Source organism: Cyprinus carpio, chromosome A2 (assembly GCF_018340385.1).
Source record: "Cyprinus carpio isolate SPL01 chromosome A2, ASM1834038v1, whole genome shotgun sequence".
Taxonomy (NCBI): Eukaryota; Metazoa; Chordata; class Actinopteri; order Cypriniformes; family Cyprinidae; genus Cyprinus; species Cyprinus carpio.
The window spans coordinates 21,021,562-21,046,692 of record NC_056573.1 but is presented as its reverse complement, the minus strand read 5'-3'; the positions used below and the strand labels follow the sequence as shown (position 1 = coordinate 21,046,692).

Sequence of the window (25,131 nt, the reverse complement as noted above, 5' to 3'; positions counted from 1 at the left end):
GCTAAAGCTTTCTGGGATTTCTGGATTTTTTTTATGTTTCTATGTGGTTGTTAGGGTGTTCTTGGAGGTTGCTTACTGGCCAAAGTTCAAAAAGGCCACCACAAAGTGTTGGTATTATTCTGGTCCATATATGTGGCTCAGGGCCCTCAGTCAGTGTTTTTATACTGCCTGTTATATTGTCCTCCAATCATTAATCTTATAGCTTATGAAAGTAATAGCAAACAATCTAGAATACATACAAACATTCTAGTGTCAAGCTAGGATGTTTTGCATGGCAAGAATCCCTCAAATTTTGTTCAGAAAATATAATAAATAATGTAAACATTTCACCATGTGGATGTGCTGCATTTGGACTAGTAAGAACTTGAGGGACATAGATGACAAAAGAAGAGAAGTGAGGTGACTTGTGGCCAAGTATGGTGTCCCATACTCAGAATTTGTGCTCTGCATTTATCTCAGCCAAGTGCACACACACAGCAGTGAACACACAAACACACACACTCCCAGAGCAGTGGCCAGCCATTTCTGCAGCAGTGTCCAGGGAGCATTGGGGGTTCAGTGCCTTGCTCAAGGTCACTTCAGTCGAGGTATTGAAGTTGGAAGAGAGCAACCTTTGGGTTACATGTCCAACTCTCTAACCATTAGACCACAACTGCCCTGGGAATTTAGAGATTTTCAAGTAAAAACAGGGTGGAATAAGGCCACTGAAATACTAATGTTAAAAGACAGCTGTGCAGTTGTTTGTGTTTTTTGTGTTAAAGTAATCAGCAGCAATACAATCCTTTGTCCTCCATCTTTAGGAAAGTGACCCAGGTTCTTTTTCTGAAGACGACCTTGTGGCTTTTTCGGATGAATCCTAAACTCAATACAGTAGGTTTGAGGACTGGTGAGTATATGACATGTTTGCTTGTTTCTATATTAGCATTTATTTGGTGCATGCTTGGGTGCATGTGATGTGATTTTTCCCTTGTGATGCATATTATCATAGCGATGATGAAGCTAATCTGTACAGCAGCGATGATCACAGCAATCAGGATGTATTGAAGTTTCTGGCCATTGGGCAAAATTCAAGCCTCTTCGATTGCACTGCAGACCAGAGAGCCCCAGATCACACCTACTTTTTATTACACTAAATGTATTATATCAGAATCAGAAAGAGCTTTATTGCCAAGTATGCTTGTGCATACAAAGAATTTGTTTTAGTGACATAAGCTTCCAGTACACAGAGACAACAACACCACACAGGCAATAAATAAATAAATAATAATAATAATACATATATGTAAATACAAATAGACAAATATTGAAAAATAAATCGAAAAATAAATAAATTGTATGTACAGTTGTGCTATAGATGATAGAATGGAATAGAATAGAGTGAGATGCAGGGATGCACTAGGATGGAGGTGGTAACAAATAAATATAAGTTTTTGGGCTAGACTGTATGTCCTCATAAATAGCTAAATAAACACGAACGTATGGGTGTGAGATTTACTGCTGGGCGTGTGTGTTTGTTCAGAGATTATGTCCAGCCACACCATGGTCAGCAAGCTAAGGTTACATGTATAAACTATTAAACTTTTATCAGCATCTGGATAAATACAGACGAGCTAAAACGCGTTTTAATTATTAGAAACGAAAAATCTTGTCTAGAAAATCAAGACGAGTAAGGTCAAGATTTTCAGAACAGTTCACTTGATTAACTCTCTGTCAGCAATAAATGAAGCCCTCAACAAATATTTACCATGTTAAATACTGTTTTTATAGGTTTGACTAGAGATGAATCAGACAAATGCGTTGTCATGTGACTACTCTAAACCAATGATATCAGCTTTCGACACCTTAAAATCATTCTCTAAAATTCTCTCTAAAACCATTCTCTAAAATTCTTCTCTAAAATCCTCAGACTCGATCCCGGAGAGTGCGCTTTTTGATTCGTATAAAGAGTTCTGTAATCACATCGCATCGGTAAGTTGAACGTTTTTTCCTTAACTGCCGTTAGCTCGGGAATGGCAGGGACATTCGCTATGTTTCCGGTTTTGTGATGACGCTTCTATGCACACGGTCTGGTCGAAGTGCTCGTGGTGGTGTTGTGTGCAGAATCGCCTTCTAGAACGCGCTTACTGTCGAGCGCGGCGCGCGTGTGGACTCCCGGTAAGCAGTAAATGCTGTTGATGTATGAACAGACCCTCAGCGTCTAAACCTACAATCAGGACGGGAGAAATTAGGAGTGCAGGAAGGTAGCAACTAGGCCTCGTGACGCCTGTTGTTCTTCCACATCAGTTCTGATGCCTCTGTTAAATTTAAAAGAGATTTCATAGATCTCAGAATACCGAAATCGACATGCAACCCAGTAAGAAACGTCATTATTATGGTAAAAAACGACGTGAGTGAGTCGCATTGTCACAGTGTAAACAAGAGTCAGTGATGCGGCGTGTTTGGTGATTGTAGCCTGCCAGAAACACCAGTTACAGAAGTGCAAGAAGACAAAATTCACCTGATTCTGATGTGTGCTTCTTTTTCCTCACTCAAGATAAATAACACAGTAATATAATGTCAGATGAACACTTTTCAGAAGAATACGAAGAAGAATCACTTTTTTGGACTTTCTGTACAGTATAAAAATCATTAAGTCTCATATTTACTAATTATTGCGTGGATTATTCGTATTTATTCACATGTGCGTACGCAAGTGAATTTTGTTATAAATCTCGTTCTAATGTTACTAGGTTTGGTGTATTTTAGATAAGCGACTGTATGCCCAAGGTTAGTCATTTGTATAAAACACACAACTATATCCATATGGGTCTTTAGAAAAAACCTTTCGCTACAGCCTTCCTTCCTGTATACAATTTAATCTTAACATGTTTTAAAGGCCACCCAGAATACGGGATTTTTTTTTGTGTACATGTAATTTCAGTAGTTGTACACACACACACACACACACACATATATATATATATATATAATATATATATATATATATATATATATATATATATATATATATATATATATATAAACATTTTGCAATTTAAGTTATTGATGAAACATGATTTGTGTGTGTGACCCATTATTTTGAATCTATATCAATTGTTAACTGTTTAGTTGTTTTTGGTAAATCGTTTCCTTTTTAACACAAATTGTAGTGAAAAAATTAAAATATATTTTTGTTTAGCTTTTGTTTTCATTCATTCTCTATTTCAAAATTGTAATGTTGACATTGTGGTGGTATTACAACATTGTGACAATAATGGTATTATTTTTCTCTGTTTTAGGATGCCAGTATGATTGGCTGGTGGCCACACCTCTTTCCAGTGATGTCACTGACATTGCTGTGGGCATGTTCACTGAGCGCAGGTTCAGATTGCAAGTCCATGGCCACTGAGACTGATGTTCAGATGGCAGAACAGGCACAACAGCGCCACTTACATGCTCTGTTTGCCAAGTACGGGCAAAATGGTAGTATCTCCTTAGAAGGCCTGTTCAACCTCCTAAAGGGGGTGGGGCTGGACCGCATCAGAAAAGTGATGGTGCATCACCATGGCAACGGACATAATCATACGCATGAGCAAGATCACACGCATGTTCACGTGGACAAACTCACCACACACACACATCCTGTCACCAGAAAGAAGGAGGATATTGACCATAATGTTGAAAAGAGTGACCCCGTCCCAAAAGCGCAGCCTGATCCCGCCTCTGGGAAGAAAAGCCACTTGGATGCTCATCACAATCTCTACATGAAGATGAATCAGGACTTGACCACAACTTTGACAACGCCGTCCTACGTCACAAAATCACGGCGGAACAATCGTAGTGCTGACTATGATTTAACGCAGGACCACGCCCCAATTAACTCCACCCAGAGCACTGTAACACAGTCTAACCACACCCACCAGACTGAGGACACACCTGGCCATACACACGATGAGCATGATCAGCATGTACTAGACCATACAAGCCAAGCGGTACAGTTACTTTATTTATTTATATTTTATCTAATATCTAGTCTATTTTTTTATTTAATTATTACCTTTGATTTTTAATCATTTATTTATTTAAAACAAATTTACACAGTTTTTCTTTAAACCTTTCCAAAGACTCTTGAAAATCCCTGACATACTCCGCTCACAAAAGTCCTGTCTTTTCTCTTTCAGTGTCAAAATGCCTCCACAATCCTGCAGTCACATGGCATGGCAAAGGAAATGGTTCTCTCTGTCAAGGACTTCAGTTACCTGTGCCCTGCCCTTCTCATGCAGATTGATTCCAATTCTTGCCTCCTGCACGCTGAGGACCATTCAGGTGAGCTTTTGAGAATGTGATTTACATAAAGTTATGTTTTTGTTATGTTTTTGTTTCACAATCGCATTAGTTGATCGGCAGAATCTGTATAACAATTAACTTTTTAATTTTTTCCAGATAATTCCCATCATCACAACCAACACCACCACCATCATCATCACAATCATCATCTGCATAATCACACTAACGGCAGAAGCCCAAGGAATGCTTCGATTAAAATTGGTAAGTACGTGTTACTTAATATCGTTTAGTTCTAGATAAAACAAGGCTAAGTTGCATACTCATTATGTTTATGTTATGATAATTCTCTTCCATTGATGCAAATTACATTTTATGTATAGCCAGTCACCTGAGCAAGAAGGTTTCAGCCAATGAAATCATAGCTTTACTTTTGGTTTAGATAAACACACAAACTTGGGGATGCACAGTCAGGGGCTGATAATTAAGTATCACTTAATGGTTGATAAATTATAAATGGACAGTATTAAAATTCTTTACGATTTGACTAAATGCTTTAAAAATAAAACACTAAAATCAATTGGTATGAATTACTACAAATGAAATAATAAATGTGTGTGTGTGTTGTTACAGCTTGGGTAGGAGGGTTTCTCTCCATTACTTTGATCAGTTTACTGGCATTAGTTGGTGTGGTTTTGATCCCACTCATGAACAGAGTTTGCTTCAAATTCCTGCTGAGCTTCCTGGTAGCGCTTGCAGTGGGAACTCTCAGCGGAGATGCTTTTCTCCACCTCATACCACATGTAAGTCACAAACTTGCATTCATATTTAGTACTGTTGTTTTTAAGGCCTAAGTTTTATGTCTTCAGTGTCACATGATCCTACAGAAATCTGTCTAATATGCTGATTTGGTGCTCAAGAAATATTTCTTAATATTATCGATGTCACGTTTGATTCATTTAATGCATACTTGCTGAATTAAAGTATTAATTTCTTGATTTTTTTTTTTTTTGTTAACTAAGCCCAAACATTTGAACAGTAGTGTATACACATTTTTCTATATTCTGCAAGAATTCTTATTGACCTTTGATTGGCACCTGTCAGTCTCGGGGTCATCACCAGCATGGCCACTCCGAGCACCATCACCATGACGAAGAGGTGGAAGAGGATTCCCTTCGGCCTGTGTGGACAGGGCTCACAGCTCTGAGTGGAGTCTACATCATGTTCCTCATCGAACACTTCCTGACCCTCGGCAAAATGTACAAAGACAAAAAACAGAAGGTCAGCAAAATGTACAAACAGACAATATAAGTCTAAGATCTCATATTTTATAAGATTTCATATTATTGTCACATAATGGAAAAGAGTTTGAGGTAAGCGGTTTTAAGTTTAGCATTGATCAACATGGCATTTAATTTTGCGTTTTTACTGGCTGGTTTGTAGACAAGTGTCCCCCAATTGTAAGTCACTTTGGATAAAAGCGTCTGCAAAATAACTAAATGTAAATGTAGACATAGGTCGTAACAGCAAACGCACTGTGTGATGATCATGCTGAATTTCTTACACAGACAAACAAAATTAACATGGGCTATCTTCGGACGCAAGACTGTGACAGCCTCTCTCACTGTACATGCATAGGACCGCAAATTAGGAGCCACGATCAAAGAAATCGCCATGATTGTTTCACAATGGCAATCTTTTGTCTAGGACAGCCAGAAATCGTGAAGTGTGTCCTAGGCTTAATCATAGCATTAATTCCCTGAATGTTTTGACGTTGTTTCTTGAATTTCTGTAGTTTAATGTATTATCTCTGTGTTTGTAGGTGCAGAAGAGGGTTGATCTCGCAACAGAAGTTTTGGAATCTGAGAAACTGCCATCATTAGAAGACGATAATGTCAAAACAACTGACGGTAACTTAACTTTTTTTTTATGCTTGTTAATGCTTATGCAGGCAAAATTCAATTGTCGTCCATGATTTGGATTTTTCTATAACATCAGCTGCTGAAACGAACGGTGGAAGCGCATGTGGGCGGGGTGTTGCAGAGGAAGAGGAGGTGATGTTGGGGGCGGAGCTCTACAGTGACATGGATTGTGAAAACAAATGCCACTCCCACTTCCATGACACTGTTGGCCAGTCAGATGAGCAGCATCATCATCACCATGACTATCACCACATACTGCATCACCACCACTCCCAGAACCACCACCCACACACACACACACACTCCTACTCGCTCCAGCACTTCCAGCAGGCTGGCGTGGCCACACTCGCCTGGATGGTCATCATGGGAGATGGACTTCACAACTTCAGTGACGGACTTGCCATAGGTAAATTTTACACACACATAAAACAAATAAAACCTTAGATCTGCAGTACAAATGTAAAAAAAAGTTTTATGCATACAGTTTACACTGTATAGGTTTAGGACAAACTTATTGAAGCACTTTTGAAACATGTTTTTGCATGTATTTACAAATCACATACATGTTTTCACAGTTTGTTTAGGCCTTTATTTATATATAGAGATTAATTTAAACTTATTTTATTTATTTTTTTTCAATTTTAAAGTTTAAATATATACACAATTAAAATGTATAATTTTTCTTTATATAATATACTTTTAACATTTATTTATATATATATATATATATATATATATATATATATATATATATATAATATCTTCATTTGTTCTTAAAGGATTTTGCAATTGTATATAGTTTGTGCTGTTTTTGGTATTATATGTATGTATGTGCATGCATATATACTTTGCATTTAATAAAACTGATATGTACTCTTCAAATTGAATAAAATGTTTATCACAAAAAAATGCACACAAAGGCTTTTGCATACTATGCTTTAGAACAGCATTTACAGATTGTGCAATTTTGTATTTCAGGGGCGGCATTCACAGAAAGTTTGTCCAGTGGTCTAAGTACCTCAGTTGCGGTGTTCTGCCATGAGCTTCCTCATGAGCTTGGTAAGACATTGTATGTCATCATCAGTGTATGGAATTGACAAAGGAATCAGAAGTCTCAGTTGAGTTGTCCATCAAACTTTGAAATGTTTTTTTTCTTAATCTCACCTGCCTAATCCTCACGCAGGTGATTTTGCGGTCTTGCTGAAGGCAGGTATGTCAGTACGACAGGCCATCCTGTATAATCTGCTCTCAGCCTTGATGGGATATTTGGGCATGATCACAGGCATTCTGATCGGTCATTATGCTGAAAATGTTGCCACGTGGATCTTTGCTCTCACGGCTGGGTTATTCTTGTACGTCGCTCTTGTGGACATGGTGAGTAGCACGGAAAAGAGAAATTCTGTGATTGAGAAGAGCAGAATTACAAAGACTTTCTACTAGAAATATTATGTCTTCAGCAGGGTTATTATTGTTAACTAAAACTAATAAAACATTTTGTTCATTGAAATACAGCAGAAATAAAATAGAATTTAATTGAATGAAAAACTAAAATTAAACTGAAATAATTTTAAGCACTAAATTGTCTTAAATAAAAAACTAAATAACTAATATAACTAAAATAACTAAATAAAAGCTGAAACTAAAACGTACATTAAACAAAAAAAATAACAAAATGAATAAATTCGTATGAAAACTATGAAATGGAAAAAATATAAAACACAAATTCAATATATTAATAAAAACCAGTGTTGTATATAAATAATTCCAAAATAACACTGTTCCTCATACAGTTGATCTATATATATTTTTAAGGGAAAATATTGTTGTAATGTGAATAAAAACTTGTTAATAGCAACATACACATTGTGGTCCTCTGTGTTTATCTAGTTGAAACTGATCTCTTAAATTGGCGTTTTGTGTGTGTGTGTGTTTTGGGTACCTGAGATGTTACACAATGACGCAAACGAAGCAGGCTTCAGTCACTATGGCTTCTTCCTCCTGCAGAATGCTGGGATACTCCTGGGCTTTGCCATCATGCTTATCATTGCTGTTTTTGAGCACAGGATACAACTTCACATTGGCTTCTGACCTGAGGACATTTTTCCATCACTCCTAAAAATATCACTCCTCAAAAACATCTACTAACATTGCTTTTTGACCCTAAATTCTGCTAACCTGGTGTCCACCTGTTGAAATGCTTGAGATCTTATTTAATCTGTGAAATGGCAGCACTTTAATATGCATGAATAATTGTCATCTTATTTATGGCTTGTAGAAGTAAAAAAGTATTTATGGGTGTTGACTGTTACAGTTTCAGTATAAAAACAAAACTTGAGCCACACTGAGAATGTGGAGATGTTTTATTTGTTTTTTACAGTGTTGTACAGTAGCTATTAAAATGAGTTACATGTTCATTTTTGCACATGTTGTCCCTCTAACATTCCAGTAAAGTACTGAGTGTCCCATCATGTCTTTGTCTGATTTCTGTCTAAACTGTATTTGAACTTGACAATGAGCATATCAGCAGAGTATAGTAATAGTATGGAAGCAAATGGATATTCATTGGCAGATTTGATAACTAAAAAATATCTAAAAATCTTACTGAGCCCAAGCTTTTGGACAGCGATTTGTTTATTACATATACATTTCATGTCTCTCCAATAATCCTGACCAAATTGTAAGGGTTTAAAATAAACTTAAACAGCAGAAACATTTACCTTTTAATGTTCAAGGCTGAAATCAAGAAGTGATTAGATGATGAGCTGCAGTGCATAAATTCCAGTTGACTTGCATGTGCAGCCTTTGCCACTTTATGAGTTTATAATTATTTACACCCAGTGACTAGATAAATTTAAAGGTAAGATGTTTGAAAAGTTAACATTATGTAACTTTTGCATATACATAGAAGGCTATTCACTGTAGTGCATCAAACTGCAGTGTATAGCTCTGAAAAAATGAAAGCAAAATATCCAAGCAAAGAACAGACAACTGTCTATATTCACTCAGTTCATTCCTCCCTCTTCATGTTGTCCTGGTTTTTTGGTTCTGTATTTGAAAGTGATTTGATTAACAGGTGGCATGATGCCCAGACCAGCACGGCTGTTGTCTAGCATCGCCTCCTGCTGGTTCTCCGGCAACTGCATTTCACACATGAGCAGAGTCACACACACAAACTGCTTCAGCTCATTCATTGCGAAAAAACGCCCTGGACACTGTGTGGCTCCGGAGCCAAAAGGCATACGATAGTACCGGACCTTCTGACCACCTTTATAAAAATCTGTTTTTTCTTTCCCGTCCTCCACAAAACGGTCAAATCGGAAGCGCTACAAGAAATCACACACAAAAGACATCTCAATAAATGAGTTTTCTAACAATAAATTAGTATGTTTAAATTGAGGTCCATTAGGTGGATCTAGGGCATTCTCAACCTTTTTGACTTCAAGTCCCCCATTGTCCATTATAATATTCAAAGGCAGTGACTTCTAGTTATTTATGATTTATTGATAAGTAATAAATTGTCATTTATTCCTGTGATGGCAATGCTGAATTTTCAGCAGTCATTATTCCACTCTTCATTGCTCCGTGATCCTTTAGAAATCATTAAAATATGCAAATTTGGTACTCAATTATTATTGGTTCTCAATTCTTAATAGTTATTCCTATTATTAGTATTTTTGTTGCTCAATATTTTTGTGGAAGTCCTAAAATAAATTTTTCCTAGCGTTCTTCCATGAATGGAAAATTCATAAGAACAGAATTTATTCAAAAATAGAAATGTTTTGTGACATTATAAGTCTTTAGACTTTACTTTTGATAGATTTAATGCATCCTTGCTGAATAAAATTATATTTTCTTTCTTTTAAATCATACTCTCCCTAAACTTTTGAGTGGTAATGTATTGCAGTTTCCACAAAAATTTGTGCTCAGCATTGATAATAATTGCTGAGGCCCCTTGGTTGAGAATCATTGATCTAGGCAGCTGGAAATGCATGTTACCTGAGGCTGATCATATATTTCAGGGTCAAGGTGTGTGCTTTGTGGGTAAAGAGCAACAATGTCATCTTTTCTCAGGTTTATTGAATGCTGGGCATCCAGATGCAAACAGAAATCTTCCTGAACCACACGGATGTTCATTGATACAGAGGAGAGACGTAAACTCTCATTTATTGAACTCTCTGTGGAGAGAAAAACACAGTCTGAATCATTTAAAACTGGCATAGTAACTCTAAATCTATAGCACTATTTAGACGATAATTGATTTGTTTGGTGGGTAACTATGTAAGAATATGCATGTTACCCAGGTAAACCATCTGTTCTAGCTGTTGTCGTGTAATTGTAATGTTCTCTTCAAAGATCAACTTCACGTTCTTCTCTCCAACCACATTGATAATCTCTGCTCTCACTGCTTCAAGGGCTTCCGGGCAGGAGATGAGATGGTAAAGACACCAGAAGGCTGCTGGGATGGTGTTTCCCACTGCTGCCCACAGCATGGCAAAATGATGTGCTATGAACAAAGAAAGAAAGAAAAAAAGAAAGATATGTGTATGTGTGTGTAAGCCACTGGGCATCGGTCCAAACCAATACGGCACAGTCATGATGAGCCTTCGTTGCTCATCTGCTCATGTGCATCCTGCTTCCACATTACATCAGACAGAACTGATGGCAAAAAGCCCCTTTAAGACATGTCAATTTAGTCAGAAATCAGGAGTCATCTTGGCAACAGTCCAGGGCAGGAATTTAATGAGTGGGGAACAGGCATGTATGCGCAAGTCCTACACACTTGAATGGGGAAGCACCAAAATCTCTTGAGCTGTTTGTCAAAATTATGATTCAGAAATAATGTCTTACAGTAAATGCTGCCCTGGCAACTACAAGGAAAATGGAAAAAAAAGAAAAAAGTACTAAAACTAAAGTGTGTGTGTGTGTGTGTGTATATATATATGAAGAGGTCAGTTACAAAAGACTAAGTGCCATCTGAAATTTTCTTCTAAAATTTGCATTTTTATCAGGCTCCTATGTTTAGGTAATTTTGATATAATTTTACTTTAACATTTTTAAATTTTTTAAACAATTATAATAATTTAAAACATTTATTATTATTTTCTAACTCTGCCAAAATTCACTCTAAATGTTCAATTTCATTCATGATGAAAACAAGAAAAAAAAAAGTCTTCTGGTGGAAAACAAATACTTAAGATGAAAATGACACGAAATGACCATTATATCCAGTAGATGGCAGCAGAGGATCACTCATTAGCTCAGTTGTCATTTCAACTCCCTAGTTTTTCCTCACATCTTACTTTTGGATTTATTATAAAATGACTATGAAGCATAGCAAGTGCAGGAAGTCACAAAGTCTCATGTCATTTAGAAATAAGAACATTTTTACATAAATAAATAATCCCAGACACCAACAGACTAGTAGGGTTAATTTTTTTAATACTTAACTAGTTAACTACAAATTAAGTGAATTATTAATGGTATAATAATTAAATAATGAATTAAATATTTTGGCATTTTTTTTAGATTTAATTTAAAAACTACATTATTCAAACATTGCATAAAAAAGGACACATCGAAAAAAGAGCTTCAAGTTATCTTTACCTGAAGAAGCTGCTAAAGGCAACACAGACTTGTTGCTGCTATAGTTTTGTTACTCTGAATTTACTCACTTAAAGCACAGCTATGTTTTGACAAAGGCTTGTCAGATAGTTCATTCCATCCATTGCGACAATCGCGGATCAATTTGGCGGATTCAGTCACGTAATTTTTTTACACTTGCGTTTATCATTCCTGAAACAGTACGTGGACGGTTTGGTCCTCTTACATTTTTCTTCAAACTGTGAATGAAGAAAAAATGAGCAAAGGGCGCTTTCCTTATAGCGTAACTGACCGAGCAGCTTACTCATGCGGAAACTCCTGATATAATCAATAACTAATTATACAATGAATATCGTGTATGCTTTCTTTTTGTCTTGTTTTAATAGGAAGATCTGTGAGCGTGTGTAGGTAGAACTATGCAAACTTGCGAAAACAAAAATTAGATCGGAGTGGATTCTGACTAACCTACAGTAAACATCTCTGATTGGCCATTGCTTTCAGCCGAGAGGCCTGAGATTGGCTACAATACTCAACCCTGCAAAACACGTTGTAAATAGAAACTTTTGGCTTTGTAATTCGAAACCAGAACGCACACAGAAAAACACACAGGAGAGTTTGAAAATTCTCAAAAAGGTGATCTATGGAAAGGATTAATTTTATTGAATCAAAACCATAGATTACAACTAACTGTGAGACTTAACTCTGTGTAGTTAGTTACTGCAGCTACTGTGTAGTTACTGACGGTTCATAAGACAAAGTGTAGTTACATTTACACATATTATTAAATTAAATTAAATTTAGGGTTGTTGGTTAATACAAGAGACTGTATAAAAACATGGACGTAGTGTCCATGACGTCACCCACAGACTCCTGAAGAGCGGTTTTGAAGCTCAAAGTGTGCAGCGCGTCACCGTGCGACTCTCCCGGATAATCGAAAATAGGCAAAAAGGCGGGAGCTGGTTGTTGAAGCCACGCCCACCCAGCTCGAGGGCATTGTCAGCAGCGGCAATCCACCTGTCACTCAAGTGGCCACGCCCTTAATTATGCAGAACTTTAAGGCTTAATATAATTTAAACGGATGAGTTATAACAAAATTCACCCCCCTCACAGTTGTCATGAAGGGCAAAATTAGCTATATAGACCAAAATAATTTTTTGAACCAGGCTGTAAACATGTTTGTTTCTGCTGTAAAGTTGGGCATTTTAACATGGGGAGTCTATGGGATTGACTCCCTTTTGCAGCCTGCCTCAAGTGGCCAGGTGATGAATTGCAGTTTTAGTCACTTGTTGGCTTCACGAGAGAAAGCGGGAGGTTGCCGCTTGGTTAATACATGGTTATGGACTACATCTATGCTGCCTTTATTACTACTGTAAAAAGTCATTTAAATGTCTGTGTGAACGCTTCTTTTGTGAGAATTGTGGTATGATGGGTGGAGTCATGATTGGAAAATTAATATACTTCTGTAGATGGGACATTTACCATTAGAAACACACTCCTCAGTCATTTTAGATTTTATTTGTGTGTGTTAGTGTGTGTATGTGGGAGAGTCACCTGCTTTATCTCCATCTTGAAGCGTCTTATACTGCTGGAACAGTTCCATTCGTGTCTGTATGAACTTGCATGGAGCCCTCCATTCTGCCATTCTTTGAGGGTAGAAAAATCTTATTAGCTTCTCATGAATTTCTTTGGTTTTTCCCAGCAATGCGATGGGCACACGGGCCATTAGTAAAGGGAAAATGGCATCAAACTTCTCAAAGTCCTTTCGTAGCTGATCCAGACGCAGATTTGCTGAATGTCCATACAGCGTGTTAAACGTGGTCTGAAACATTATGCATTTACAGAACTCATATAGTTCTGCCTCTTGCCAATCTCCATCAGACCCAGACTCTTCACTGGACAGAAAACTGCATCGCAGGACCTGCTGCAATTTTCCCATCATGCTGAACGTGAGTGGGTCGAGGGCAGGCCCCTGCAGCAGAGTGTAACTCCGCTGGATGTTGTCACTCATTCCAGGGAAGAGGCCACTCTGTACCGGTGGGTAACCGAATGCCCTGGATGCTGCACTGTCTGAAAACGTGTGGAAATCCAACTGTTTCCCGTGTTTGATCACAGACGGATACAGAAAAGGATTCATTATGAATGTAATGTACCTTCCTAAAGAAATACACAAACATGAACAGGTATATGTAAAGCCATAATGCATTTTATTTGTATATTTTTTGCATGATTTTAGTGTTTTTTACTAACATCACTATTATTCATAATCTGATCTAACCCTAAGGATTCCACAACTTGTAACTTGTCTTTGCCCGTTGGTGCTACTGACTTAAAGGGTTAGTTCACCCAAATTTTTTTTTTTATTTTTGGACCAAAATGTATTTTGGATGCTTCAATAAATTCTAACTGACCCTCTGATGTCACATGGACTACTTTGATGATGTTTTTATTACCTTTCTGGACATGGACAGTATACCGAACATACATTTTCAGTGGAGGGTCAGAAAGCTCTCGGACTAAATCTAAAATATCTTAAACTGTGTTCCAAAGATGAACGGAGGTCTTACGGGTTTGGAACGACATGAGGGTGAGTCATTAATGACATAATTTTCATTTTTGGGTGAACTAACCCTTTAAAATTCTCAAGTGGATAAAATAAAATAAAACTTAAAGGAGGTACAGTAAGTTAGTTAACAACCACCTAGCAATTACCCACATCCTTGTTTCAACATGCAAACAAAGTGGTTTTGAATCAAAAGGATCTGTGCTCCAAAAGAGCAATATCTGATTCGTGAATGAATCATTCTTTTGAGTTGAATCTTTTCAATAAATAATTTAAACCAGTTCACAATGCAATCTAATTCAGATACGATGCTTTTGGAAAATGCAACTCTAAACGATCGACTAGAATTAAATAGCAACTACCTAGAACAAAGTACAAAATAATAATAATAAATAAATAAAAATAATAATAAAAAGGTCAATGTTATTTGTCAACTATTCAAAAATTGCTATTCTCACAGTATCTTTCAGGATCTTTTTAATTACCATAACTATGTGAGCAGGTGTTGCAAAATAACATTGTGTTTGAGAGGAAGAGCAAAAGGAAACCTGTGTGCACAAAATTTAGCAAAATATGATAAAATGTTAATTTTGTTAGTCACAAAAGTAAATGAATATGCATTTGTCATATACCTGCTATAAGTACAGTAAAAACATCTCCATGCTCCTGCTGTAGTTGTGAAAGAAACTGCTGAGAGTTTTTTCTGAATTCTAGAGCTTTCCCCAGGAATGGAATCCAGCCTTTAATCAGAGGGGGCTCACCGCCCTTCCTGTAACATGCACACACAATGTAAGAGTCATGTTTTTTTGACATGCTTGTTTCAACAATGTCTGACAAACACAATTGAACCCTAACCATCTAGGTCACATTCTCTCTTGATAATTTTCTCTGTGGTCAAGCAGTGATATAACGGTGCTGAACAAAATTCTTTGTTGCGTTTCAATTGGTTTTAAATGCTAGTATTATTTTAAATGACTCATTTACTGAGAATACTGTGTGATAACTTCTGTGATCTACTGCTAATGTACAACTCCCCTGCCCTACTTTTCGAGGCTAACCAGAAAAGAATGCGATGGTCTTTGGGAATTAGCTCTTAAAACTTCCTTTTGAGATTGCAGCTTGATAACTGAATATAGAAAACACACTGCTGCACATAGTGAATGAACAAGAAAAGACTGCACCCCAAAATCTCTAACTCAAAGCCTTAGCACAGAAACAGGAAAAAATAAAATAAAATAAACCCTCTGACTATCTGTGAAGTCCATGAACAATGAACATTGAAACACTGTGCAAACATAACCTTTTTGTAAAGACAGGCATAGATTATCTGGAACAAAGTAAGAGAAGCAAGGTAAAAACAGAACTACACCTCAGATATCAAATTTTCTAATTAACTACATGTGCGCGTCAGTTACTGTATGTTGTAATACTTGTTTCAACATGCAAACAAAGCAGTTTTGAAACAATAGGATCTGTGCACCAAAATAACAATGTCTGATTTGTGAATGAATCATTCTTTTCAGTCAAATCTTTTCAGTCAATCATTTAAACCAGTTCACAATGCAGGTAGGCTACCCATGGTCTCTAGTATGATCTACTTCAAATACGATGCTTTTGGGAAACGCTGCTCTGAACAATTGGTTAGAATTATATTATAATATATATATATATATATATATATATATATATATATATATATATATATATATATATATATATATATATATAAATGATAAACATCTTTATAAATAACATGTAATAAAATTATACTTCTACATATGGCTTTATTGGAATTTTTTAGAGAACAACGAGATGACGTAATGGAATCACTGTATCGGTTCGAATTGTTAGAAAGAAGAAATTCTTGTCGAGCTTCCCATCACTGGAAGCCTTCCAGTGAAAGGTTCAGTTTCTGAGGTGAATTGAGAGTAAACAAGCTCCCAGTCCTGCTGTAAAGTGTGAATTATTCATATGGTCTTAGAAGACACGCGGCTTAAACTTTAAGTGATGAATGACGATTATAATGTTTACACTCTTAAAAATAAAGGTTCCAAAAGAGGGGGTTTGCAGTAAACCGATATAAAGTTGGTTCGACTTTTGACATTTGTCAGAGATTCAGCCTCGAAAATCTTCAATAGTTCTTTAACGATTTAGGCAGTCCTTGAATTGAAGGGGGGCTGGGGGGGATCCGGGAACCCCCATAAGAAGTAAAAAATAGTCTTCGTGCAGATATATATATATATATATATATATATATATATATATATATATATATATATATATATATATATATATATATATATATATATATATATTTTTTTTTTTTTTTGAGTAAAAATGATAATGACAAATGTGATTAAATTCATGAAATGGATATGTTAAATTTGGGGTTAGTAAGAATTTACTTTTTTTTTGGGGGGGGGGGGGGGGGGGGGGGGGTGGAAAGAAACTCAGAAAGGATGCATTAAATTGATAAAAAGTGACAGTAAAGACATGCTGTTATTTTGAACTTTCTACTCATCAAAGAATCCTGAAAACAATTTGTTCCTGAAATTACCTTGAAAGCTGTTATGGATAAATGAGTTGACTTTTGAGAATCTCCTGGACATGCCTATGTTAAACTTATGAACTATTATAAAGACTATATCCTGTTTGACCAGTTGTCTTGCACTCTTTGAATAATACCTGATCTCATCTCTATAGTATCATTACAGCCTGATAGCATTTTTCCATCCTTTTGCTACTGTTTAAGTAATAAGAAGGTCCTTAAATGGGTCAGTTTGAAGTTACTGACTTCTCCTTTATCACTGCTTTCTGAGACATTATGAAATAATTATTAATCCTGTGCCACTGCTGAATCTGAATACCATTCAGTGAGTCCGAAAGCCATCTGAATATTTTATACTATCTTTGAGAAATTTCAATGTATTTTGATGTCACATGCTTTTATGGATCTTCAGGTGCCTTATATGTAGTCCCCTGGTATATTTGCCATAGTTGCCCTTTTGGGTCTGCTGCTTTGTCACCCTCTAAATCCAGTATTACTTGGAGTAAGCCATTTAAAAGAATAGTAGCTTAATCTCTCTTTGTTGTGCACCATTGGACTAATTATTCTTTATCAACACAAAAGCCTGTTCTTTTATGTAAGCCTGTTTTTATAAATAGTATATTGTTATGCATATTATGATTAAATATATTGTGTATTTAAATTGTATATTGCGAGACTAACCCCCACCCCCACCAAAAAAAAAAAAAAAAAGAGTCTTATGATGGAGACCCCCCATAAGCCTTGATTCAATTCGAGCACTGGATTTAGCACAATGACAAGAAACATACTGTGTTCTAATTGTTTTCAAATGTAGAAGAGAACACACAATGTGTTTTATTTGTTTTAATCTGCCTTAAGGTATTGTAACTGATAGACCTTATAATGTGAAAGTGCAGGATAGGGACCGTCTGCAAAGTGCAAAACCAAGAGCAAAAGGCACAATTATTCCATCTAGAAGCTTCACTTGTGAAATGTATAAATATAAGGGGTGTGTCTTATTACTGGTTCATAAAAGAACATTTAGATGTTGGCACATAGAAAAGTTATTGAAATGGAACAATTGAGAAAAACCTTGCAAAGCATTACAAATATTGTGCAGTTTACCACCCCCTAGAGGAAAATATTGCACTTGTTTTGACCAAGATTGACATTCAGAAGTTTAAATATATTAATTTAGAATGCACACAGTTTGATATGTAAACTTAAATGAGTGTGTCTTGTTACTTGTTCAAAGAACAATATTTACAGCCATCTTTTATGTTTTATTGAATTTAATTTGAATCTGTTAACTCATTCATTTTTAAAACATACAGTATTCCATCTCAACTTCAAAGGTTGTGTCTTGTTACTGGTTCATAAACGAACATTAAATGTTGGTTTTATTCACAAAACTATAAGGCAGCACATGGTATTGAAATGTCAACAAATACATCAATCAATGTAATGTAAATATGCACTTCTGTCTTAACTTCAAAAGGTGTGTCTTCTTACTGGTTTCTAGAACAACATTTTGATGGTGGTTTTAGCCACAAAACTATAACAAAACACATACTATTGAAAATTAAACAAACAATGAATTAGTTTAAAAATAAATAAAATCACCTATCTCAGCTTCAAAGACTGTGTCTTGTTACAGATTTCTTAAAGAACATTTTCCAGTAGTTTTCATTGTCAAAAGCAATGCAGAAGTCACGCTATTGAAGTTCATTGAATAAAATTCAAATCTGTTAATAAATTAATTTAAAATGCATGCCGTTTTCTTTCTCAAATCCAAAGGGTGTGTCTTGTTACTGGTTCCTAGAAGAACACTTTGATGGTAGCTTTAGCCACAGAACTGTAACAGAACACATACTATTGAAAATGAAACCAATGCATAATTTAGTTTAAAATAAAATATATTTTTTTAGTAGCTTTCATTGTCAAAAGCGATGCCGACGTCATGCTATTGACATTTAAAAAACGCTTGTGCTGCCTTCCATAGAGTCTCCAGTATTACTGCCCCCTAGAGGAATGTGCTGCAGTTGTTTTGACTGAGTTTGACATTCAAACTTATAAATTATTTTAAAATCAATAAAGTCTTCTATGTCAACTTCAAAAGGTGTGTCTTGTTTCTGATTTCTAAATGAACATTTCAATTCAGGTTTTACACTCATATGTAATTCAGGGCACGTGCTATTGAATTAAATAGTAGGTTTCTTGAAGCATCTCATTGTCACAGTTCTTCTGGATTTATTCTCTCAGTTTGTATGTCATTCCATACAGATGGATGATGATCAGATCAGATCTCTGTGTGGAGCACTGGCTGCTGTCATACAAAAATCTCACTGGATTATTACAATTAATGGCAAAATGAATGTTTGGAAATGTAAACTGCTATTTCCTACTGACACACTACAGCAAAAGATTTTTTATTTTTTAAATAACTGACTTAAAACCATTTTTAGTTGGTGAAAATACTAGTGTTCAAATAATTTTGGCCACCACTGCATATATGAAATGCTAATCCAAAAGAGAAAAAACATTTCCATATATACAGTGGTGTGAAGAAGTGTTGGCCCCCTTCCTGATTTCTTATTTTTTTGCATGTTTGTCTCACTTGAATGTTTCAGATCATCAAACAAATTAAAATATTAATAAAACATAACACAATTTTGGTCCACTCATCTATGCAGAATTGTTGCAATTCAGCCACAATGGAGGGTTTTTGAGCATGAACCACCTTTTTAAGGTCATGCCACAGCACCTCAATAGGATTCAGATCAGGACTTTGACTAGGCCACTCCAAAGTCTTCATTTTGTTTTTCTTCGGCCATTCAGAGGTGGACTTGCAGGTGTGTTTTGGATCACTGTCCTGCTGCAGAATCCAAGTTTGCTTCAGCTTGAGGTCACGAACAGATGTCCGGACATTCTCCTTCAGAATTTTTTGGCAAACAGCAGAATTCATGTTTCCATTTATCACAGCAAGTCTTCCAGGTCCTGAAGCAGCAAAACAGCCCCAGACCATCACACTACCACCACCATATTTTACTGTTGGTATGATGTTATTTTTCTGAAATGCTGTGTTACTTTTACATCGGACGTAATGGGACACACACCTTCCAAAAAGTTCAACTTTTGTCTCGTCAGTCCACAGAGTATTTTCCCAAAAGTCTTGGGGATTATCAAGATGTTTTCTGGCAAAACTGAGAAGAGCCTTTGTTCTTTTTGCTCAGCAGCAGTTTTCGTCTTGGAACTCTGCCATGCAGACCATTTTTTGCCCAGTCTCTTTCTTATGGTGGAGTCATGAACGCTGACCTTAACTGAGGCAAGTGAGGCCTGCAGTTCTTTGGATGTTGTTGTGGGGTCGCTGTGATCTTGGGGTAATTCTGGTCAGCCGGCCACTCCTGGGAAGGTTCTCCACTGTTCCATGGTTTTGCCATTTGTGAATAATGGCTCTCACTGTGGTTCGCTGGAGTCCCAAAGCTTCAGAAATGGCTTTATAACCTTTTCCAGACTGACAGATGTCAATTACTTTCTTTCTCATTTGTTTCTGAATTTCTTTGGATCTCAGCATGACGTCTAGCTTTTGAAGATCTTTTGGTCTACTTCACTTTGTCAGGCAGGTCCTATTTAAGAGATTTCTTGATTGCGAACAGGTGTGGCAGTTATCAGGTCTGGGTGTGGCTAGAGAAACTGAACTCAGGTATGATAAATCACAGTTTTAACAGGGGGACAAACACTTCTTCCCACAGGGTCATGTAGTTTTGGATTTTGTTCCTCCTTAATAATAAAAATCTTCATTTAAAAACTGCATGCTACTTGTGTTATCTTTGACTAATATTTAAATTAGTACTGTATTAGTATTTTTCATAATATTGAAAAATATTTAAGCAGGAAACAACTGTATTCAAGACATAAAAAAAAAAATCATGTTACAGACAGTATTAAAAAAGTCAGTCTTGTTAAATGTATAATAAAAACTGGATGACTGCAACTGAAGACCGTGAAAAAAGACTATGAATTATTGAAAAATTACTTTTTTTAGTTCATATTTATTTCATTATTATTATTTATTTAAATAGTTTATTTTGGATGGTAACATTTAGAAATGTGATTCTAAATAACAGTAAAAAGTTAAAAATAAATATAAACATTTGCTAGCTGTCATAGCACAAAAATGTACAAAGGATCTATTCTCTACGGAAGGCAGCACAAGCGGTTTTTGAATGTCAATAGCATGACTTCGGCATTGCTTTTGACAATGAAAATTACTGCAAAATATCCTTTATTAAATCTGTAACCAGACACAGCCTTTGTAGCTGGTATATAAGATTGTATTTATTTTAAACTAAATTATGTATTGGTTTCATTTTCAATAGTATGTGTTCTATTATAGTTCTGTGGCTAAAGCTACCATCAAAGTGTTCTTCTAGGAACCAGTAACAAGACACACCCTTTGGAATTGAGAAAGAAAACTGCATGCATTTTAAATTAATTTATTAAGAGATTTGAATTTAATTCAGTAGCATGTATCCTGAATTACAATTGAGAGTAAAACCTGAACGGAAATTCTCTTTTAGGCCCAGGTAACAAGACACAGCTTTTGAAGTTGAGATGGAAAACTGTATTCATTTTAAAATTATTAATTAAAAAAATTGGAATGTCAAACTCAGTCAAAACAACTGCAAACCAACACTTTGTGCCAGAGTTGTCTTAACTGTTGAATTTCAATAGCATGTTTTCTGTTATAGTTCTGTGACTAAAACAAATATATATATATATATATATATATATATATATATATATATATATATATATATATATATATATATATATATATATATATATATATATATATATATATAAATGAAAACAATAACAAGACACACAACATGAGGTTGATAAAGAAGAGTGTATTTATTTTAAATGAATTTATTTATTGGTTTTAATTTCAATAGCATGTAGCCTACTTTTTTTGGTGTCATACTTCTGTGAATATAACAAACAAAAAAATGTTCTCACTTGAAATTAGCCTACTGCATAACCACTGGATTATGGAATGATAATGATTTTTCATATTGTTTTTCTTTTATTAATATATTTATTAATAGTAATAATATAATAATAACCACTGTCACATATCTTGTTTACAATATTTCTTATTTAAATTCAAGTGAGCATTATAAGTGTTTGTCTTTATATCTTTCAAAGACCTTAGTGCACAAATTGCTCTTGTTTTGTTACTTATAAAAAACATTCCGGTGGGAAAAAAATAATAGTTTTATGATTTTCATGTAGTTTGTAGACGGTCCCTAGCTGGCCTAAGCGCTAGCGCGCAACTGCTAGAGTGTTTATGTGTTGCAACAAATCGAGGAGGATTAAAACAAATAAACTGCGATGTGTGTTCAGTTCTACGTTCTAATGCTTTTCAGATAAGCCATTTTTTATACAATTATACTTATCGACTAATAATTTATTGAATTTTTTCGCGGCTGAATATCTGTCTAATATCCAACGTCAAACCAACTTTATATCGGTTTGCGATAATAATGCCATAGAAGAACCATTTTTGGTTCACCAAAAACCTTTTAGTAAAGAGTTCTTGAAAGAACCGTGTTACAGTAAGGACATTTCAATAATCTAAAGAACCTTGTGGAAAGGAAAGGTTCCATAGATGTTAAAAGTTCTTAATGGAACCATCAATGCCTAAAGAATCTTTATTTTTAAGAGTGTAGTTTCATCTGCTTTCAGACTTTTTTCATCATGTTTCTTCAAAATACTTGAACAAAAGGCATCTGCCTGATGATAAATACACGCTCTACATAGACACATAAGCACAATTAAACACAAACATTCATTTAAACAAAGTATTCATCCGTATTACAATGATTAAACATCGGCTACATGACAACAAGCAGCAAAATAGTCAGAAAACTCACCTCCTGCGACTGCAGAAAGCGCAGAACAACAGCACGGAGAAAAAGCCCAGAAAAATCGTCAATAAACACATTATTAACGAGCCTCTGAAAAAAAAAAAAAAAAAACCCTGTAAGACTGGTCCGAAAAAAAGGTTTCACGATGCACTTCACGCGATAGGTCCAGATTTTGCGAACGTTACTTTAAAATTGAAAGAGTGCTTATCATCTCCGCACTAATTAAACAGAGTCCAATGGGAGATAAAACATGAAATGTGGAGATAATATAAGAACAAATGCAAGTGTCCAAGATTTTCAGAAAGTCACGCCCAGTGGAGGTCGCGCAATGATAATTAAACATTGCTCAACAGCCTGCTTGTATTACTAGCCTACTTGGGCCACTCAAGCTTTTCTAACACACACACACACACACACACACACAAGCAGAAGAGACCTACCCACAGCCACTAATGTGTATTGCCTGATATGCACGCAGCAGCATGTTGAAGACACTACTCTTCTTGACTCAGTCCTGTTAAAAACAAACAAACAAACAAACAAACAAACAAACAGACAGACAGACAGGCAAACAGATAGACATAGTGATTCAAATATTAAAATTTGCCTACCTATAAATTAAAATATACATTTGTTATTGTTTTGTATGTTTACAAATTATTAAAAAAAAATACTTTTACATAATGAAAAAATTGTAAGTCATCTTTTGGCCTCTATGTTTGCTGAGGCCCAGGGTTTACTCAAAAGAAAGTTTGTACTGTATTTGTCTGTATGTTTTGGGGTCGGTGCAGTTTAACAAACCAGATGAAATTCTGACAGTGGCTGATTGGAAACAGAAGGATTCTCTTTATACAAAATAACACTCTTTCTTCTCTCCGTCTGTGACTCAGTGTGTATGTGAGTGTATGTATGCCAGCAGGGAGGCCTTCTGCTCCACACATAAAGGTCTCTCTGTTCGCCTGTTTTGTGGTGCTCTTTTCAGTGCTGCCAGTAAACTACCAAAATAGCTTTCAGTCCCCGTCACTGCTTAAAGAGATACTTCACCCCAAAATGACAATTCTGTCATTAATCACTTACCCCCATGTCGTTCCAAACCCGTAAAAGCTCAGTTCGTCTTCGGAACACAATTTAAGATATTTTGGATGAAAACCTGGAGGCTTGAGACTGTCCCATAGACTGGCAAATAAATAACAGTGTCAAGGTCCAGAAAAGGTATGAAAGTCGTCGTCAGCTATCCAGAGCGAAATCCTTCATGACATTCAAAATGGTTCCAGACACACCAGACAGGACTTGATGGCTTTATATTTTCTCCCAGTACAGATATCACACTCCACATCTCCAGATCTAGCAAAACATAGAGCAGGACAAGCAGCTTGGTGTTTTGTCTTCTTGAGTTTCTCCAGCACTTCAGCCAGCATGGTGTTTTTACCTAAAACAGGTCTTGGAGTGAAGGTCTGTCTGCACTGAGGGCAGCTGTAGACTCCCTTCTGATCATCCTGATCCCAGCAGTCTGTAATACAGCTCATACAGTAACTGTGTCCACAGGTAAGAGCCACTGGATTCCTCAGTAGAATTAGACAGATTGAACAGCTGAACTCATCCTGAGCCAAAGAAACACTGGATTCTGTCATTTTACAGTTGTGTAGATACAAATAAAAAGAGACATTGAACTGTTACACTCCATGGTTTTTTGGTTTTGTGTTAAGAGAGACGTGTGTGTGTTCGTACGTGTGACACACCTGTATTATCTGGAAACTGTTCACAATAAAAAGGTCCACAAGATCAGCAACTGTGAAAAATATAAAGCAATGCTGAACGTCTAGATGGCGCTCTAACACTTTTTCATGTCAGTGTACAGTCATGGCCAAAAGTTTTGGCAGTGACAAAGTTTTGTTTTGCAAAGTTTGCTGCTTCATTATTTGTAGGTTATTTTCCCACATGTTTCTATGGTATACTGAAAAACAATGATAAGCATATCATACGTTTTAAAGGCTTTTATTTGCAAAAATTTACAGCTTTGACCCTTGTTCTTCATAACCTCTGCAATTCGCTCTGGCATGCTGGATATTAGCTTCTGGGCCAAATCCTGACTGATGGCGATCCATTCTTGCCTTATTAGCTCTCAGAGTTGATCACAATTTGTGGGCTTCTGCTTGTCCACTTGCCTTTTGAGGACTGACCACAGCTTCTCTATGGGATTGGCCACGGATCTAAAATTTTAATGTAATGATCTTCGAGCCATTTCTTTATCACTCTTGCTTTGTGACATGGTGCTCCATCATGCTGCAAAATGCAAGGATCACCAAATTGCTCATGGATAGTTAG

At 36.0% G+C, this 25,131-nt stretch overlaps 2 protein-coding genes across 2 annotated transcripts; one reads left to right on the top strand and one right to left on the bottom strand.

Moving 5' to 3' along the window:
• The first annotated feature begins 2,029 nt into the window (after positions 1–2,029).
• On the top strand, positions 2,030–8,653 carry LOC109070076 (solute carrier family 39 member 6). Its single transcript, XM_042778167.1, is given in 12 exon segments — positions 2,030–2,107; positions 2,110–2,154; positions 3,279–3,971; positions 4,161–4,305; positions 4,423–4,527; positions 4,897–5,066; positions 5,368–5,544; positions 6,086–6,173; positions 6,262–6,591; positions 7,164–7,244; positions 7,369–7,559; positions 8,121–8,653. Coding segments are annotated over 12 exon segments (2,241 nt in total). The 5' UTR covers positions 2,030–2,044; the 3' UTR covers positions 8,274–8,653.
• Positions 8,528–23,906, bottom strand: LOC109070086 (cytochrome P450 7B1-like). The gene is made up of 8 exons (XM_042778177.1): positions 23,884–23,906; positions 23,247–23,320; positions 22,813–22,896; positions 14,979–15,115; positions 13,338–13,940; positions 10,483–10,689; positions 10,182–10,360; positions 8,528–9,508 (listed from the first exon to the last, which is right to left on the bottom strand). The coding sequence occupies exons 2-8, from the start codon at positions 23,288–23,290 to the stop codon at positions 9,188–9,190; spliced, it is 1,575 nt and encodes a 524-aa protein (XP_042634111.1). The 5' UTR covers positions 23,291–23,320; positions 23,884–23,906; the 3' UTR covers positions 8,528–9,187.
• Positions 23,907–25,131: the final 1,225 nt, after the last annotated feature.